The 17,371-nt window shown below is 43.3% G+C and overlaps 1 protein-coding gene across 1 annotated transcript; it reads left to right on the forward strand.

The window, feature by feature from the left end:
* The first annotated feature begins 9,696 nt into the window (after nt 1-9,696).
* neurod6a (neuronal differentiation 6a) lies at nt 9,697-12,686 on the forward strand. Its single transcript, XM_062521230.1, has 2 exons — nt 9,697-9,810; nt 10,144-12,686. The coding sequence occupies exon 2, from the start codon at nt 10,152-10,154 to the stop codon at nt 11,160-11,162; it is 1,011 nt and encodes a 336-aa protein (XP_062377214.1). The 5' UTR covers nt 9,697-9,810; nt 10,144-10,151; the 3' UTR covers nt 11,163-12,686.
* Nucleotides 12,687-17,371: the final 4,685 nt, after the last annotated feature.

Here is a 17,371-nt window from a genome sequence, read left to right on the forward strand (position 1 = left end):
TAACTTATTATTAATATTATTATTTGGCTGAATTAAAGTCGATTTCAAACTCAAAAGATAGCATTGGAAACAGCGTGAAACCCTTAGGTGTCTAACATCGTGGCCGCTAGATGACGCCCTCGAATTTAGAAAAAGCAAATGGTGAATTGCTGTGCCTAAACCTGTCTAAAGAGTGCGTTTTACTTCTTGCCTGTCATTTGAGACTCACTCTTCGTCTTTTGATAACATAGACTCCCCCAGAGCGAAAGACAAATAAATTACAGGAAACGTCCGTTGACATTTTACTTGGTCCATAGTTCTCATTCTCTCATTAGGTTATTTTCAGATGGACTTAGATTAGGATAGTTCTTAGATTTTTCACCAGAAGATGGCACTAGTTGGCAATATTATCCCTCATGTCAAACACGTAAAATGTGTGTGTGTGTGTGTGTGTGTGTGTGTGTGTGTGTGTGTGTGTGTGTGTGTGTGTGTGTGTGTGTGTGTGTGTGTGTGTGTGTGTGTGTGTGTGTGTGTGTGTGTGTGTGAGAGAGAGAGAGAGAGAGAGAGAGAGAGAGAGAGACTGTCCTGTGCATGAATGGCAAATGGACTGGAATCAGACAATCGTCACACTCATCTTCCAAAAAAAACATGGACACATGTGGCAAGAAAATGTTCCACCTTATCTGAGCAAAATGGATTCATAGTCATCAGGCAGCATTCACCAACAGATTTTGTTCACAATGATATACATTCTCCACGTGACATGAATATGTGAGCAGCCTGTGACTGCTAATTTAATCACTCAACATCTGTTCCGATTAGTTTGGCTTCCACACTATTTGGCCCCCATGAAAGTAGGTGTTAGGCATACTCACACCCACAGCCTATTGCACTGAGAAGGGAGTGTTGAAACAATGGAGAATACACAGTTAGTTTATACGATTCAATGGTTACATTAACCTAGGGGGGATATGTAGGCATATAGACTATGCAAAAATGTATCAAGAACAACGCAGAGGTTATTTTCAGTATGGCTCTTGTGTCATCATATTGTGCAGTGAAAACAAACAGAAAACAAATAGGGAAGAATTTAGGGAAATTGTGAGCGATTTTAATTATTCAAAGATTTCCCCAGGTGTATATGATGATATTGGCATTTGATTAATTCAATTAAGCTAATTAATTAATATGCACCTTCACAATGTGAGCTTGTCATTTCAATCCCCTCTTGATTATAATGTTAGTCTGTTACTTTAATGTGAGTTTTTGAAGTTGCAGAATGTGTACTTTTTTAATTCAAAGTTTTTGTTATTCTCCTGTTGATTAAATTATTGTAAATTGTTCTCTCAATACAAACAGTTTAAGGAGAAAAAGCTGGCAATTCAAGAAAAAGAACCAACTGTTAGGAGCTGGCATATAGTGCTGTTTGTTTTAGTGCCACTGGAATACTTGACATGCATATTACATTCAAAGTTTGGCAGCCCTATTTGAATTATCTGTAGCCTGATGTCTCTGTCATCATGTTACAGGGATTTTTTTGAAAGGTCCTGATAAGGAGGGGCGGATTGTACCTTGTTTTTATAACTTTGGTGTTGTATGTTTCATGAAACTGAGCCAATGTATGCTGTTGTTGGTTTATTTGTTTTGAAGTGTGATTAAAATGACGTGTTCTCTGCATTCAACAGTTAATTCCTTACTTCTTTCGATAGCTTTTCATCTTTCTAAAACAAACAAAACTCACACTCTTTTTTGCTTGGCAACTGAGCTTGTTTGAGACACAGTGGAACAGACATGGGTATGAGTGGCCGGTGGTGGTGGTGGAGGCCTACAGCTAGCACAGCATGCTCCCTCCCTGTCATCTTGAACATGACGTTACTCTTGCTGGCACCGGCACACACCACCGGCACACGCCAACAGGCTGTCTGTGGGAGGGACACGCGGACCCCAGCGAGCACTGCCGGGTGGCCACAGGGCCCTGACCATGACTAACGCAGGACCCAACCAGGAGGACCAGATGGGGCCATCCGATTGGCTGAGAAAAGGAGATCGCCGAGCCAGCACGGGCCATAACAAACCTACAACAGGCAACGGGAATCTTATATAATTGCTTGTGGCGAGGAAAAGGGTTGTTTTTGACATGGTGCTGTATAGTCTTTAAGTGCTGTAGTGCTACCAGAGGACACTGAAACTACTCAACCACAATGCAAAGTCTGCTGTGAGACTGCCACTACTAGTGCTAGTGTTTCTACGCTTTGTGGTTACCAGTTCTGCCAAACAGTATAATGAAGCTAAAGTAAATATTTGGAACGATTAAGAGACAACATTTGCCCTTCAGGGAATCAAGTCCCAATTAAAATCCACAACAGTGGAATAAGCTGAACAGTTTGACTTTCAAATCAAGTGGCAGCCAATGTCACCAGAGCCAGAGTTTACCCTTGCCACTCAAATGGATGGACAGAGGGATTTGGATAGGAAGGAATGTCATGCCAGCACCTTGTTCCCCACCACTGAACTGGAGAGAGAGAAACCGTGTGTGTGTGTGTGTGTATGTGTGTGTACAAATGCTGGGGTATATGAAATTATGTCCTAAGTGGGGACAGCTGCCTGCAGGAAGGAGGGATATTTAGTTCTGGCTCCTGTGGGTGCACCATCCAGCTACATGCTCCAACAGCACAAATCTCTCAGCTCTAGAAACACAGCAGAGGTTACATTAGTCGCATCAAGACATTACTACAAGCAGATGGTCTGGTCAGGTGAGAACGCAACACCACATCAGTGAAACAATGAGTGTGTGTGTGTGTGTGTGTGTGTGCGTGTGTGTGTGTGTTTACACTGATCCAGCGTACTCTTGTATTAATCTCCTGCAACATGCATCCTTTAGTATGTTCAAGAAACAGACCATATTTCGTTCACACAGTCTTCACATGACCATTCACTCAACTCTGTGGTCACGACATGAGTAAACACTACAAGAGTGATTAATACTGAGTGTGAACATGAGTGTGTGTATGTGTCTGCATAATGTCTGTGTGTGTGTGTGTGTGTGTGTGTGTGTGTGTGTGTGTGTGTGTGTGTGTGTGTGAATGTGTGAGAGAGAGAGAGAGAGAGAGAGTGTGCATGCCCACATTCGCTCACAGTGAGCGTCTCAGCAGCGATTACAGCCTAGCAAGCTGTGTGATTTGCATGTTGAACCCCTCTCCCCTCTCCTCCTCTCCTCTCCTCTCCTCTCCCGTAGCTCCTCCATTTTCACTCGGGTCATTAGCTTTGTCTATTAGACGGCAATACTTCTATTAGCGCCTCTGGCACCACATGACACTTCCACACAGACCAAGAGACAGAAAGTGAGGACGCAGTCAACAGAGCCCTGTCTGGTTGTCAGAGGCTGACAGCAATGGAGATGCTAATTGTTACAGCATACAGGTACTCACCCATGTCAGCTGCCGATAGCCCCCAGGTCCCTTGCTCTTCTGTGAGGACACTGAATGCCTTGTTGTGAAGAATCAGGGGCTTGAAGGAGAAAAATAGGATCACTTCCAAAGCAATATTTGTTGTGGAGTCTCCCAGTGCGATGAGGTGGCTTTCCAGTTTTTACAATTAGATAAGCTTGGAAAAGCTCTTGATGGCAGATGATAGATTGGCATTGTGGAGAACAGCTGGGGCCTTGAGCAGAGAGAGAGAGAAAAAAAAAAAAACATTCCAGTAATGTGACTAAAATGGTGTAGTGATGTCGAGGTCATGTTATTGTTAACAAGAACTAAGAATTTGTCTGTCCCACAATTGGCTTACCTCTTGTACCACATGGTGAAAATATTCAATAATTGCAATTTTGTATCGCGTAATTCAACTAAGGGCCCTATCTCGGCAATGTGAAACGTCTGGTCAGAGGCCCAAAGTTTAAAGATGTTAAGGCGTGTCCAGTCCACATTCGCTAATTTAATGGCATGATTTTGTGATCAAACGCTGGGCGCAAAAGTGTTTTTCTTATGTTTCCCAATCAGTCATGGGTGTGTTTTGGGCGTAACATCCTTTAAACCAATAAAAATTACATCTGTCATTCCCTTGAAGAGCCAGCAGTGCAATATGAAACAGTCTGTCAGCATTTTGACAGTCAATGCATCTGAAGGAATCTATGGGCACAATTCCACGAGTACAGTGTTTTTAAACTTTTTTTGGAGCCATGGTGCATTTTTCCCTTTAAGAAAACGTGCGGCACACCACCAACTAAATGTAACTAAGGTGTAGCCTAATACAGCCAAAATAATGACCATTCAGTCTCTCCATTTGTTTACAGTTCATATACTGTATTGCCTATATTGGCCCCTTTCCTGATCCAACATGACTACTGTACACCAGTGCACAAAGCAAGGTCCATAAAAAGATGGATGACACAGTTTGGTGTGGATGAACTTGACTGGCCTGCATAGAGTCCTGACCTCGACCCAATAGAACACCTTTGGGATGAATTAGAGTCGAAACTGAGAGGCAGTCTTGTCCAACATCAGTGTGAGAATGGTCAAAACATTTCCATGGACACACTCCCATGGACAAACCTTCCCAGAAGAGTTGAAGCTGTTATAGATCTAGCTGCAGAGGGAGACACCTGTTTCTCCACTGGCCTCTAGTGATGGTTGTCCCCACCACAGGATGTTATGGCAACTAGATACAGAGTTCTGGAAATAGCTGTGACATGATATACTGCCTGCCACTGTTCATCAATCTTAAGCACACAAACTTTAAATCATCACTCTCACACACACTGACTGAGGATTTTTTGTTGGGTGGGAACTGCACTGAGTAACTCACTATGATGATAGCAGTGTTACCATGATAATAATGGCATCATGATAACAATAGGATCACAACATGATGATTCTGCAATACTCGATACACTGCAGACAATCGTACAATACATTGTTATATCTAAAAAATGGCAACACAATTAAGTGCATGGAGTAATCCTCAGATAAAGTTGGTGCTCAAGTGGTGAACAAACCAGTTTTAACTTAACAGTTTTAACAGTCTGTATCACTATTTAATGTCAAGATATTGATAATATATCACAGGCAGAAATATCACAACAGTCATCATCACTGCATCGTTTCCTTCATCCCACCCTACTGTGGAGTAGACCCTCTGGGATAGGCCTAACTGTTTAACATTAAGTTTACATTATCATGTGGATTGCCATAACTAAACTCTCTTGATCTAATGAATAGCAAAACAGCCCCGAGAACCCTCCAGGTTCCTGAGCCAACCTGCCGTCAGATGCCAGAACGTTTAGGAAAAACACCAACTAGCGAGGAGGGCAGGGTTCCCAAATTCTGACTGGGACCGGAGGGCAGGGGAGAGCTCTGGCTCAACCAATGCCTCCAGGACCAGGAGGGTGGTCCTGTGTGCCAGATCTGTTATAATGCGCACGCACACACACACACACACACGCCCACGCACACGCACACGCACACACACACACACACACACACACACACACACACACACACACACACACACACACACACACACACACACACACACACACACACACAATGCCTGAAGACAATAAATACAGATACGCAAACATATATACACATCAGTGCCTGCAACAAACATAACAGAACACATATCTGCAAACACATTAAAAGAATCCTCTGTCACTCTCACACACAGTCAGTGACAAACACATACACTCAGTCTCTCTCTCTCTCTCTCACACACACACACACACACACACACACACACACGGGCCCTCCTAAAAGAGCACAGGTGAGCCCACAGCCAAAGGGCTTGTGAAAAAAAAAAAACACACACACACACACCCCAAAAAAGCGAAACTCCCAGTTGACAGACCTGGCACGGCTCTCAAATCAACAACTCTCCAATCAACATTCCTGGCACTCAGAGTCTCTCTCCGCAAGCCTCCTCGGTCCCAGGTTGGAAGTACTGGCAGAGTGTGGTGCAGCAATTAAAAAAGCAGCATTTCTGAAGCTCAACACCCCAGACTGACAAACACCTCATGAAAACAAAAATACAACTCTACTCATTTGCAAATCTGATCTCCATAAATTTGAGCAAAGTAAAGGTGATTGAACTTAGTTTGAGAAGTGTTAAGGGCACAGCGTCTTTGTGGATGAGAATGCTGACAGAATTACTGAAAATCAATAGCTAAGATCAGCAGAGAAAAATTGAGTAGTGTTGGAAAATATTCCCTTCGCAATCTGACCAACATCTTAAGACATCTTCAGACCATCTGACTAACATCTTAAAATAAATATTATCAGTACACAGGAGGCATTGGGCATTATAGTGTGATCAAGCAACAGTTCTCATGGCAGATAATATTCACCCACCAGTCATAAATTAACAATATACATTTTTTAAAACATGCAAATTATTCATCGCTCCATATTGTCATACCATTAACGCTCTAGCAGTCTCACACCTGGGTTATTTTGCGTGTCAACGCTTCTGTTTATTTTTCTCATATTTTCAAAGCTTTTTTTTTTTTTTTTTTACAGTAAAGACCGGGTATTGAGCGAGCATTTTCTCAAAAGACATTTATGGTTGGTTTCGATGAATATTAACATCCCCTTTCACAGCAATATCATAAGCATATCCATCTGTTGTGTTGTGTTATATAGACACTCCACACACTGGCCATGTCTAAAATCAAAGATTCCACTTTCAATTTCACTCATTTCTTTAGGCAGCTAAAGCAACATGGAGACGTTGTTCAGGCCCACTCTGACTGAGCTGACTGTGTGGCAGTGGTGCTGGTGCTGGTGCTGGTGCAGGTGCTTGGGTCTCTCAGTGGGCCTTCTTTAGCGGAGCTGTGGAGCTCAATGAGGGGGTGCGCCACTCAACGTGTGAATGGCGGCGCCTTCATTTGCAGCTTGCATTAGGCGTGGGCCCGTCTTTAAAAGTTGATCATGTGTTAATTAAATCACTGGCGGAATCGGCGTCTGTTGCACGGGCGAGAGTGAGGGGACTCGCTTTGTCGTCTTTTGTTTCTGTGCTGTGCACAGTCCCATAAAGCGGATTGGAATAGCCCTCGGTGGTGGTTTTAGTCACTGTTAAGTTACCAGGAGCAGAAATGGTTTTATTGTTTCTATCTTATTTTGGAAAGGAAGTAAGGGGCAGACCCAAGGGTCTATTTTTGAGTGTGTGTTCTAAATTTTTTATGTGAAATGGGTCGGGCCTTCTCCCTCTCTCTCTCTCCATTCTCCGGCACAATGATTTATTGCCCAAAAAGACCAGAGAACTAATTAACAGAGTAATTAATTAATATAAATTTGCATATTTGCATTTGCAATTAGTGCAGTCAAGTGATTAGTCTGAAATGGGAAGTTTGACTCATCAGATGTTGGTGTGTGTACTGGACCGGAAAGCTCGTCACCAGCTGAGGCCTCTGGGGGGGAGGGGAAGGCAGCGATTTATGTTACAGTGTGTGTGTGTGTGTGTGTGTGTGTGTGTGTGTGTTTATATCTGTGAGCATGTTCCTGTTTACATGGTTCCATAAACATCCTCATGTAAGTATATATGTCAATCAAGCGTTAATCTAAGGAATTGCCATTGTGCACGCTGCCATTGTATGAATGAACTCTCATGGGTCTATTAAAGTATAAAATAACCTTTGCACCATTACATCATGCTACAATATGTAGCCAGCTTGTCAACAATAGCCCTCTGACTGCACCATCAATGCTATGTAATATGATTTATATGTGGCTGTCTGGTTTGCTCACTAAGCTTCAGAATCTCACTGCTGCACTAAAGTAAACTAAACAAGGTTAAATGATAATCATGGCCTACCCTATTGAACATCACATGCTGCCCTTTCTCTTACAACAAACACACGCACACGCACACGCACACACACACGCACACGCACGCGCACACACACACACACACACACACACACAAAAACGCAAACGCAAACACAGACACAGACACAGACACAGACACAGACACAGACACAGACACAGACACAGATACACATACACATACATACACAAAACCCAGACTCACACTCCAGTCATCCCATGCGCCACGTGGCAGCATCCTTGGCCGCCCTTCATATGCCTGCGAACGAGGTTGGCACCTGGGGGGGTGGGGGGGTCTTGGGGTGCGTTCTCGCTGTGCGTCTCTGGGCGGAATAATAAATGGTGGCGGCCCTCTCCCCCCGTGGCAGGCCGGCGGTGGTGACCGCGGCTCTGTGGCGCTGCCAGCGGGAGCTTTCAGGGATAATGGAACGCCCGGGTGTGGCGTCTCAGCATGGACCGAATCAGAGCTCATTCCAATTACTGCAACACAGAGCGGCCAGATGCACCAGGCGCCCGGGCCACCGGCCCACCAGCCGCAACACACACACAACATACTCCACATGCCAAAGGCTAGAGGGAGGGAGGGATGGAGAGAGAGAGGGGAGGGGTGGGGGGGAGAGGGAGTGAGAGAGAGCAAAAGAGAGAGAGAGAGAAAGAGAGAGAGAGGAAGGAAGGAAGGGAAGAAAATCATCAACAACAACAACAACAGCACGGTTGTTCCGGGTGGGACTGTGCTGGGTGATGGAGGATGCGCTAAAGCGCCAGGCTGACTGGACCGTGTCTGTGTGAGGGGGAGATCATGGAGACTAACGGGCTAATTGTGCACAGAGTGCATTGTGCTGGAGAATTGGCACCACGGCGGAGATCCATATCCTTGACTTGATGGCTCAATCTTTATGTGATTGTCATTTCATAGCCTAGGGCAGCACTGCTGCAGATCTGGTCCAAAGCCCCTCGTGGACACTTCTGGGACTGGCTGTGTGTAAGCACAGAGGGGGGTGCAGTGTTGTGGTCGGTGGGCATAATTACTCCAAGTCCCCCAGAACACTCCTTGCCTAATCATCTGATTTAACTGACCTTGAACCAAAGGTCATGTGTAGAGGTGGCCGGGACGTTGAGTGTCAGCGCCAGCTCAGCCAATCAGCAGAACGCCCTTGACGAGGCTCCCCTGGAAGATAAGATCCATCAATCACTCTGATTGACATGCTGTCATTCACAGGACCGTGTAAGGAATTTGACGCAATCTGTGATTGGCACTACACCTGATCTAGGAACAGGACGGGTTTGGGCACTCTTTGTGTTTGGGATTAGTAGCCCATGTTAAGTAGATAGTTGTTGAGTTGAGACTCTGATACATAAGAGTGATGCACAGGCATGGACTGATAATTTTACACAAAAACATTGCAAAATAGCTGCTTCTTGATTTAAGTATTGGAGACACTGTTAGAGTATCATTAAGGCCTACACCAACATAGGATTGAAGTAATTTATATGTGTGCCTGTGTCATCATCACATTTGTAAAGAATCTTTACCCTGATGTTGATGATGGAGACTACAGGATTTAATTTCACAATTAAATCATAATGCATACTTACTTGGAGAGCTTGACTGGAAAAATCCCTGTCTGCAAAACTGGTTTAAATAAGGTGTGTGTGTGTGTGTGTGTGTGTGTGTGTGTGTGTGTGTGTGTGTGTGAGTGTACTGTGCTTTCACTGTGGTGCCCAGCTAGAGGCATGCCAGATGATCAGGGAGGAATAAATGTCCCCCGAGACCAAAACCACGTGACGACCACTGTCACGTGACGTAAGCACCAGATGGCATGGGTACCAGCTTTGGCAGTTGGCATCAGTGTCATTTCTCTACGAGAGAACGCGAGCGGCGGAAAACACGGCGAGGACCAGTGAACTGCGCAAGTTGCACGAGACTCGTCCGGAGCTAAACGAGATTAGAAAAAAAAAACTTTTAAGGACGATTAAGACAATGGAAGCTTTTAATTGACCTCCCAATGCACAGGTAAGAGGAATTCGGTGTATTGTTAAGGGCACGTGACATTTATGCCACAACTGTTTTCATACATTCTGTGAAATTGTGATTCTGGGAATTCATTAATTTTTAGGGCGAAATTACGTTAGCTTTATTTTGCACTTACAGCTTTGAAATGTTTGTGTTGGGTTCACATTTTCTGGAGATTGCTCTTTAAATCATTAGATGATCGAAAACTGTCTCTTGACAAGAACACAGACCATGTTAGGAAGGCAGGCTTTACATCAGGGATAGATTACATGCTTTAAACAATGAACAGGCTCATTTAGATTCGTTCTTACACTGCCTTCTCGTTATCCTTAGCCAGGACGATGTTGACTTTACCATTTGAGGAGCCCGTGATGATGGAATCTCAGTTCGTGGCAAACTTTTCTCGGGACTGCGGTGGCAATATGAAGGTCGCCAAACCAGACCACTTTAAAGAAGATGACAGCATTTCTCAAACCGATATCAGAGGGCTGGAGGACGTAGAATCGGAGAGAGACGACGACGAGCGCGATGACGGTCAAGATGAGAACGGGTTGCCCCGGAGACGTGGGCCTAGGAAAAAGAAGATGACCAAAGCCCGTTTTGACCGGGTTAAATTTCGCCGCATGGAGGCCAACACAAGGGAGCGGAACAGGATGCATGGCCTAAACAATGCACTGGACAGCCTGCGGAAGGTGGTGCCATGCTACTCAAAAACACAGAAACTATCCAAGATAGAGACCCTGCGTCTTGCTAAAAACTACATCTGGGCTTTGTCCGAGATCCTGAACACCGGTAAGCGACCTGACCTGCTGACCTTTGTTCAGACACTCTGCAAAGGTCTGTCGCAGCCCACCACAAATCTAGTAGCGGGCTGTCTCCAGCTGAACGCCAGGAATTTCATTACTGATCACAACGGGGAAGCATCCTTCACTGGCAGGTCCCCGTACGACTCCATGTACCCACCTTACCACAGTCCGGATGTCGTTGCTGCCTCCGGCCACGTAGGCAGCACGGTGGACAGCGTGAAACCCTTTCGGCCCTACAGTTATTGCGGCGCTTATGAATCGTTCTACGAGAGCACCTCTCCAGAATGCGCCAGTCCGCAATTCGATGGTCCACTGAGCCCTCCTATTAACTTTAATGGGATTTTCTCCCTTAAGCAGGAAGACCCGGCTGATTACGGCAAGAGCTGCCACTACGGAATGCGTTACTGCTCTGTGCCAACGCGTGGTACCTCCGGCCAGAATACGCTGTCAAGAGGCTCCTCCGACATTCATTTCCCCTATGACATTCATCTCCGCGGCCAGTTTTATCCTGTGCAAGATGAATTAAACACGACTTTTCATAATTAATGAGAGAAAGTCAAATGTGAGCGTCCTTTTTGCCGGGTAATTAGCCTACTGAAAATAAAAGACTTAACACACATGTATTATTTACATGCGTTCTGCTTTTTAGATGGGGATTTGGTTGTTGGCCATCTGATGATTTATTATTTATTCATTTTAACTTAATGGAAAATTTCGTTAGAGTAAACAGAATTCTTTTTGTAGAAAGTCAGAGAATCGGTCTTGTTTGCAAACTGAAAATTAACTGACTCAATTGGTCCATGTGCAGTATTGGTATTATGATCTTTTGTCGTTTCTACATAGAGAACCACACAGAACGTGTTGTATAAAATACATTTTGTATAAAATGTGTACAGTGCATTATCAAAGAATTGCTGTATTGCGATAATGTGTTTTACAGTCGAATGCAATCACGATAATTCATTTTTCTTGGGTATGTTCAACAGTTAAAAAAAAAAAAAAAAAGGCAGCAATAAAGGCAAGAGGAGCTATGCAATTAAGATCCAACTCTTGCAATTCCGAACAATCAAAATTTAAATGATTTTAAGAAGTTAGTTATGACAGAATGGACTACTTGGCTAAGACTGTCTTATTTGATTTGAAGTGTCAAAACATTACATGTCAAGTGAATTAACTTAAGATTGCCATTTGTTTATTGAGTAGGCTAGCCTATTTATAGAGAATCTGCTAACTTTGCGTATTTATTTGTTTATTTATTAAGGCTATTTGTGGGATAACTTCAATGTTAATGAATGCGTGCTCTCTGGAGACTACTTAGCCCTATGGTATTCTCAGATGGAGATGTTCACTGCCTAACTGAACGAAAGAATAAAACGAATGCATTCTGAAAAACATCTGCAAATGTCAATATGTCGATGAAATAATGTATCTGTCAAGCCCTGGAAGGCTACCTTAACATTTTTGCCTAAATGTAGAAGATTTGCTATGTTCTGCTATTTTGAGAATACTCTTGGAAACAAACATTACCCCCATATAGAGTATTTATATCGGGCAACCTAATAAATCAAATCCTATATCAAAGGTTTTGATATCGCCCCGCGTGTTGTGTCAATGTAAAAAAAAAATCAACATGTGCAATTAAAATGTAAGATATCAAGAAACGCAAGTATCATAGGTAAAATTATGGACGCTAGTGCAAATACCTTGCTTTGTAAATGTACTGGATTTGACTGTACTGGTGAAATTATGTGCAGATGTTTCCCAACAGCTACAATTATTAAGAGGCAAAAAGCATGTATTCCGTTTAAAATATTTTTTGAATACAGCATCTCTATTCAACAGTGTCTTACCATCTTATAGCCTAGCATACCATAGATATTGTTTGCCTTATAGTATCATCAGATATGCAATGTTATGGATGTCAACAATGGTGGATTCGTGAAACAATCTGTGTCTTCTAAAATCTTATGATGAAGTGTTTTCACGTGAAAATAATTGCAACGTGCACTAAACTGGTTTTGTGCAGATTTGTACACTGTAATGAAGTTGTTTTGTACAGCAAAAATAAAAGTTTAATTAAATTATCGAAGACAAAAGTTATTTAAGACATACCAAAAAGGTTCGTCTCAAATATTGTGGAGGGTAGTTTTAGCAATATCAGCCAAACAGATTTGGGAAGCATGCCAGATTAACCACATTAACTTCAAGCATAAACATTATATGATTCGTTGAATAGCCTATACTGAATATGGTGTGGTCATAAGTATAATCATTGAAAGAAAGATCCGATCCGTTCTTTCGATGCTGCTCGGTGTTAAATCAAGTTTGCGCCCCCAATATAAACTATCCCTCAATAAAATGTGCATCCCTTTAAGGGGCCTGCGTGTAGACCTTTTGTGAGTGTGCGTTCGAAAATGTTTGTATAGCAAAGAATAGGCTATAGTTGCACTATGCCTTTGTTATTATTAAACATAGCCTAAACTAATTAATATAAAATGAAAATATGTCAAATGTCTCGTTAAATTATAATTCACGTGAAATTCCAGGCTTTATCGATAGTATTTCAACATTTATAGTCAGCATGGCGAAGTGTAAAATAAATTGTATCAATGGAGGGAGGGAGAGAGAGAGAGGGGGGGGGACTTGGTTTGGCATGATGTCGCCAAACTGAGCGCAAAGTCTGGACTGGTGCCAGTCAGCGACAGACTGGATCAAACCCTTTTGGGAAGGTGTCCTAGCACGCGTTAATCTCCGGGTGAATGTGCATTGTCATCCTGAGACAGCATGCAAATGGTGAGCGGCTGACAGGTTAGTCTAGTCTGGGTGAAGGGAGATGATAGCGCATTCTTTAGGCTGGGCCAAGAGCAGACCAAACTAGACAGGATTAAATCCCTACATGACATGACACTTCCGGATATAACTTGAATGCGCTCGGATCAATTTCATCCGTGCGCATTCATCCGTGCGTTATATCCCGAAGTGTTGATGGAATTGTCTTGATGGTATTGGGTGAATATGGTCTCAGATCGGAATGCACGCAAATAAATACTAAGACACATTGATGGGATTAATTAAGGGACTATGTGCCGTGTCGTCATCAATAATGCCACAGACCGAAAGTCGCCTGATATGCCCACTTTGACAGGTGCAAAAAGCTCTACCTCGGCTGCAAATAAATGCTTCGTATTCACGACCGCTGCTGTGACACAAACGCGTCAGAAACCCCGCAATGAGGCCACATTTCACACATTTCAGGGGAAAATAACATATGTTCAGATTTCTGAAGACACGGTTATCAGGCATGGAATTCGAGAACACACCCTCGGCACCTTCCTCGTTTAATGCAGACTTTAGTTTTCACACTTACGATCATTTGGAAAGTTAGTCCACAGGATGAACACTCTACTTTAATGTTCACTTTAAATTCCTCAACAGAGAACCATGGCAAGAAAATATATTGGCTAAGTTAGATGAGTGAAATATGTGGCAAAGATTTCACAGTAAAATGCAATTAGAGAAACAGCTCTGCATCCATAGACTTTTTAAAATCAGAGGATATTTCCTCACAACCCTTGAACAAGCCATGACTGACCCATGCCCATGGACAGGACACATTAAGTTAATGATTTATTAATCTGGACAAGACAAGTAGCCTATTTGACTAGCTGCGTATAAGACAGACTGTGTTCCAGTTGTCTAGCTAAAGAGACAGTCCAACAGCCATTCACCAAGCAAAGCCTTATGAAAAGGTGTTTGAAAAGGTGTCATGAGCGATACTGTGATCTTGGGGACTATTGCAACAATGAGGGGGAATGTCTTATATAATACATGTGCATCGCTGTTTAGATCTATATTAAGTCAAACATATGAACATATCTTCTCTTTATGCAATGTGCTTAAAAACACATGCGTATTGTAGGCCTCTTACCAGGAAATCAGAATTAGGCTCAGAGATAGATAGATAGATAGATAGATAGATAGATACTTTATTCATCCCGAGAGAAATGTTATTGTCCAAAATCAAAAATCAATTTGACCATATAAACTTCTGAATGATTAACTTTTATGAATGCCAATGGAGCTTGCGACACAGTAGTTCAACACACACAGAGTAGACAGAGAGGCAAAAAAAAAAATGTTTACAATAAAGTGGATACCTTCCATGTTGTTGACTCTACAAGTTGTTTTTGTACATCACAATGCATCACATTGCCTAGCCATCAGCAGCTGTCGAAGCTGAGTCAATCCAGACATCACTTCTCTGAAATGAATTTCATAGGAATTAGTTTGAAATAAACAATTGCTCGCGGCAGTGTGCATTTCATCATTTTGTGTTTCTAGATGACTTTGTTCGAACATTAACTGTACTTGGTTGTGCTCCCCCAAAATCACCAAGACTGATTGTTAGGAATTGTCCTTCTGTCAAATAGTCTCTGTATACATCTGTGTGTGTGTGTGTGTGTGTGTGTATATGTGTGTGTGTGTGTGTGTGTGTGTGTGTGTGTGTGTGTGTGTGTGTGTGTGTGTGCGTAGGAGGGTAAGGAATGTGAGCATATGGCTCTGTAACTGTGTATGGAGGTGAGAAGACTATGGTAGGTAGGTGTGTGCCATCATCTATCCTGCCATCCCTCTCTTCCAACCACACATTCACACACTCACACACAAAAGGAAGACATGGACGAAAGCCCACATCCAATTATGGTACCCACAAACTGAAACAGAATTATGAGCAGAAAAGTGAAACCCTGCGTCATTCTGAATTATGACAAAAGTGCAATTCTGTTGGTTTGAACAACTAAAGTTGCTGATTGCTAACCAAGCGATGATGGTTCCTAGACAACAGTCATGAGTAGGTGGGTGTTTTTCATTGTATCGTATACCACTATCATTAACAAGGACTTGTAATTTTGCCCAGAAACACCCCCTAGACCGGTATGGGATTATGGGGTCATTCAGCATAGTGAGGGCTCATCTATTGCAGCTGTGTCTCTCGAATGGAGGAATGTGAGTCCCTAGCCGTTAACTGACTGAACGCCGCCTCATCCGCGGCTAGGTTTAACCGGCCATTCCCCGGCTAGGTCAGTGAGGACAAGAGGCGCGATATTCCAAAGCCGCCTCGGTGTAGGCGTAAACATGTAAGAGCTGGGTGTGAAGTTGAACAGTGACGTACAACAACATAGGCGTCGAAGTCTCGTGACACTACTGTCATTCTCAAAACAGCGGTGCAGCTCTCTGTCAAGTTCTCTGCTCCTCCGTTTGATATTTCTAGATCTTCTGACGAAGTTTACTCTACTTATCCAAACTGACGACATCACCACTGTCACTAGATATAAAGCAAACATTGATTTTCACTCGGTGCTATTCACTGACCGTAAAAAAGTGTCATTAGTAGCCTATGCAGTATGCACCTGTTCTATACAGTCTGGTATGCACTGTTGTTTGTGGCTAGCTAGACTTGCTAGCTCGATGTGACACAATATTGTAGCGCGGCTCGGATATGCTTGTGTTACGTTCATGCAAGGGGGAAATGTAGCCTACGGCTAAGATGGTTAAGCAGCCTGTTGTCATAAGATAGTTGACGGTTACGCATTATATAGGTGTACTAGACTAGTCAGCTGATGTGTTGTGGGATAAGGGGATGCCATCCATGTTGTGGGATATAGCCACGGGGATCTTAAACAGGCCACTTCCATGTAATATCATTCCTCATATTCATCTGGTAATAAACATTTCCTAACAGAGTAATTCTTGCCTCATCACAATATCAACTCTCCACTCATTCCGCTTGGACTGTGCATTATACCTTTCACTGCCTCACGTCTGCCAGGTTCCAAACTGTCTTCCTAACAGCAGTTACAATCAGTATTTTTGTGATAACAACAAAACAGCTCTGCAAAGTTTAAACCAACGATGCTAATCGCGACTAGCGATTAGCCATTTAAAATGCAGAGCCTACCCTCATAAGGAGACCTCTCCAATTCAGAAAAATGCATTAAACTAAAATTGGACAACGTTGTTATGTTTCTTAAACCTTAGGGTGGGTATGATATAGGCCTAGCCTACATGCTTTAACGAAATACGTTGTCAATGGTTATTTGAGCAAGCTAGCCAAGGTCTAGCTAATTTATCCTGGCTGTAGATAAAGCAGGATAGGCTATGTTTTCCCAATATGTTAGCAATTAATAAATAAATGCTGAGATGTTTGGCGATTTAATTGACATTTGCAAGAACAGTGTGCTAGATGGACCACAAGGACCAGTGTTAATATGTGAACAGTATGATGATGATCTGACAGCTGTGCTCAGCATACAGTCAGTCAGCTGTTTGCTGATTTTAAGTCTTTCAGCAGTGTGTGCACAACTCTCGTTGTTGACAGCTCCGCCCATGTCTCAGCTAGCCGCCGCATAGCCGGCTCGCGTGCTCACTGCAGTCGCCCTGGGAATATGTGTACCCTCAGGGGAGGACAATTGGCAGCGTAAATCACCTCGGCGATTAGCCGGCTATCAGTGAGTACAATCGGGACTAGCCGGCTAAAAGCCCGTGCATCGCCGGCTATCTGTGCAGTCAGTAAACGGCTCCTGGCTCACCGCTATGCTGCATAGCCCTTGTTTGTGTACGGCTGCTAACAAAGGCTCTGCGGGGCTGTCTGGGGAAGCACACTCTAAAAAATGCTGGGTTATTTTTTCAACCAAACCGCTGGGTTGAGGCTGCTGGGTCATTTTATTGGGTTGTTTTAACTCGTATTGGGTCATTTC

The sequence above is a fragment of the Sardina pilchardus genome, chromosome 19 (genome assembly GCF_963854185.1).
Source record: "Sardina pilchardus chromosome 19, fSarPil1.1, whole genome shotgun sequence".
NCBI lineage: Eukaryota > Metazoa > Chordata > Actinopteri > Clupeiformes > Clupeidae > Sardina > Sardina pilchardus.

Excerpts from the sequence above, each read along its gene's own strand:
- neurod6a (XM_062521230.1), top strand. The coding sequence starts at position 10,152 with ATGTTGACTTTACCATTTGAGGAGCCCGTGATGATGGAATCTCAGTTC.